Source organism: Hippopotamus amphibius, chromosome 1, assembly GCF_030028045.1.
Source record: "Hippopotamus amphibius kiboko isolate mHipAmp2 chromosome 1, mHipAmp2.hap2, whole genome shotgun sequence".
Classification (NCBI taxonomy): domain Eukaryota; kingdom Metazoa; phylum Chordata; class Mammalia; order Artiodactyla; family Hippopotamidae; genus Hippopotamus; species Hippopotamus amphibius.
Window position 1 is genome coordinate 116,343,825 of NC_080186.1, and position 2,730 is coordinate 116,346,554.

The window sequence follows — 2,730 nt, forward strand, 5'->3', positions numbered from 1 at the left end:
TTGAGTTTCTCCACTATAAAAGAGTGATGGATTAATAATTATGAACTCTATAGCTAAATTTTATGAACTTTCTGAATATGTTGATCATTCCCCCCCCCAAAAAAAGGACTTTTATTTTTTGTTTTTCTTAAAGACAAAAGAGGGGGAAATCTGTCAACAATAATATTAGGCCAGAGCCCTCTTCAAGAATGTAAAGTGAGCCCTCCTAAAAGAAAATCAATTCTTTTTAGTGCTGTTAGCACAACAAGAGTAAAATTCCCTATACACTTTGTTACCTAAAGATAATGAAAATTAATGGAGCTGAAGTCCCTATATATGGGAAAACTAATAGACCTATTTTTCATATAGTCACCCCTCAAAATAAACTTTCATCTTGCAAAGGAGTTTGAATGTATTCCTCAGTTCTTTTAACCTTTTGTGAAAATGAAAGACCATATGTACTTTTAGTTAAAAGAAATTATGTGATAGTTGAGAATTACATAGATATATATAAAATTTCAGACCTTTGACCATCAGCATAATATAGCTGTCAAGCTATGAATAAATATCAAAATCGTTACTGCATCTTCAAGATCCAACCTCTCTGACCTCATTTGGGGACAGCGTCTGTGTGTGTCTGTGTGTGTGTAAAGTCCACTTAAGAATTTAGGTGGACAAGGAGTTTGGTCAGCATCATCATATCCCAAGCACATAAGAGACTGCCTGGCGTGTATTAGGTAATTAGGAACATTTGTGAATAAATTAATGTCTATGAGCACACTGAGTTGAATACATTCTTTCTTACTTTTTACAGAAAAGGAGACTGAGGCTGAGAGAGTTCGATTCTTTTCAGGGTTATACAAGCTAGAAAGAGGTAGAAATGAGTTTGAAACCAATAAAGGAATTATTTGATGTATCCAATACAAGAGGCATATTTCAGGCAAAACAGAACTCAGTGAGGGAAAGGTCTAACTCTAATAATTCAACAGGAATGAAAAGGAACCCTCAGAAGAACAGCTGTAGTTGACAGAAGAGATTAAAAACACTAAAAGCAAAAAAGAAGAAGAACAAATGTGACCTCGACCATGAAACGTGCTTTATTGCAGAAGTAAAAGAATACACACACTAAGTGCTCACAGGGTACAGATCACAACCCAGATGACAGACAGGCAGAGGGCAAAGTCAGGTCGGGGGTAATCCTGCTGCTCTTCTTCCAACAACATGGGATGAACTTCAGGAACCAAGCCTTTTCTCTGTCAGCTTCAATCCAGCAGGTAGGTTAAGGAAGATGCAGTCTGTCACCATGGCTGAAGGGAGGACGGTGGAGTCCTGGGACTAGGAAGAGCCTGGATCTTGTTGTTTCATGGTCCTGATGAAATCTGGTGCTCTTACTTGCACTTGGGTGGATGCTTCTCCTGGCAGGGTGGGCATGGTGGCACAGGAGGGCACTTCTGCTGGCACGGTGGAGGTGGGTGCGGATGAGGTGGGTGTGGATGAGGTGGGTGTGGATGAGGTGGATGTGGATGAGGTGGGCAAGGCTCAGGGCACTTTGGAGGTGGGCAAGGTTCAGGACACTTAGGTGGGCAAGGCTCAGGGCACTTAGGTATCACCACAGGAGGTGGATGGCAGGGCTGCTTGCACTGATGCTGATGGTGAGACATCTCTCCTGGGTCTCGAGGAAGCTGAAATACAAGCAGACAACACTGCTCATCTGTTCATAACAGAGACAGTCCTATTGGTAGAACAATTAGCTGGGCCCACACCCCTCCCATCTCCAAGGACTCGCTGTGACCCTCCTAGAGGCTTTGTAGTTTTGTGCAGCTGCTTGACTCTTCTTTTTTAGCCCCTCTGGCCCTCAGATCTTCAGTCTTTTCTGGTTCATCTCTCCTCCTACCACTTTCTAAAGACAATATTACCTATGCAGTGGTTGGTGAATACAAACATTATCTGGAGAAGGAGAACTTGCATATTAAAATTGTAGCCAATCCCAAAACAAATCTCTACTTACATCTCCCATGAAATCCTGGTTGCTGTCCTAACTGACCTGACTGTGGGCTTTTGAAGAGAAATGCAGAGGCCCAAACCCAGCACACAATGGGATTGAACTCTGAGAGGGATGCGTTTGGAACTAATGTAGGGTGGGCTACAGCACAGCATCTCATCTCTCTTACTCTCCTTCGGTTTAAGATTGTACCTCTGACTCCATTTCTCTCATCACATCCAAGATCACCCACCAAATACCAGCTAAAATTGACCCCTGAAACCTCATTGTCATCTTTTCCCCGTCCGAAGCCCTAATTGGCTAAAATAATGTCACTTCTACCCCCAGGTTCAGTCCTACCACCCAAGTGCCAAAAAGACCCCTTAGATTTGTACTCACCAGAGGCTCCAAAGAAGGCCTATGACTGAGTGTCACGAAGATACCTGCACTGTGATGGAGACTCCTTTTATAAGGGCCAGGCAGCCCCAAGCAGGGGGAACACCCCAGGACTGGCATGATGCACTTGCTTCCCAACCCAAATACCATCCACTGGCAGTCTCAGAAATGACTCCATGCTCATGCATGCATCACAAAGCTTCCTTGTCCATGATATTCCTCACCCCTGCCTGAGAAAGTGCACAGTGACTCACTTCAGATCTTGTCTCACACTCCCCGTGCCAGCGCCATGTGCCAATTAGGAAAGATGAGGAATTCTTGGACAATGGCGATGCCTTTCCACAGTCAGAGGTGATGCTTCCCCCACTCCCCAG

General features: G+C 44.0%; 1 protein-coding gene across 1 annotated transcript; it reads right to left on the minus strand.

Annotated features, from left to right (window-relative positions):
• Positions 1–1,056: 1,056 nt before the first annotated feature.
• LOC130860779 (small proline-rich protein 2D-like) lies at positions 1,057–2,505 on the minus strand. Its single transcript, XM_057749359.1, has 2 exons — positions 2,360–2,505; positions 1,057–1,661 (listed from the first exon to the last, which is right to left on the minus strand). Exons 1-2 carry the CDS (start codon positions 2,474–2,476, stop codon positions 1,368–1,370), a joined length of 411 nt encoding a protein of 136 aa, XP_057605342.1. The 5' UTR covers positions 2,477–2,505; the 3' UTR covers positions 1,057–1,367.
• Positions 2,506–2,730: the final 225 nt, after the last annotated feature.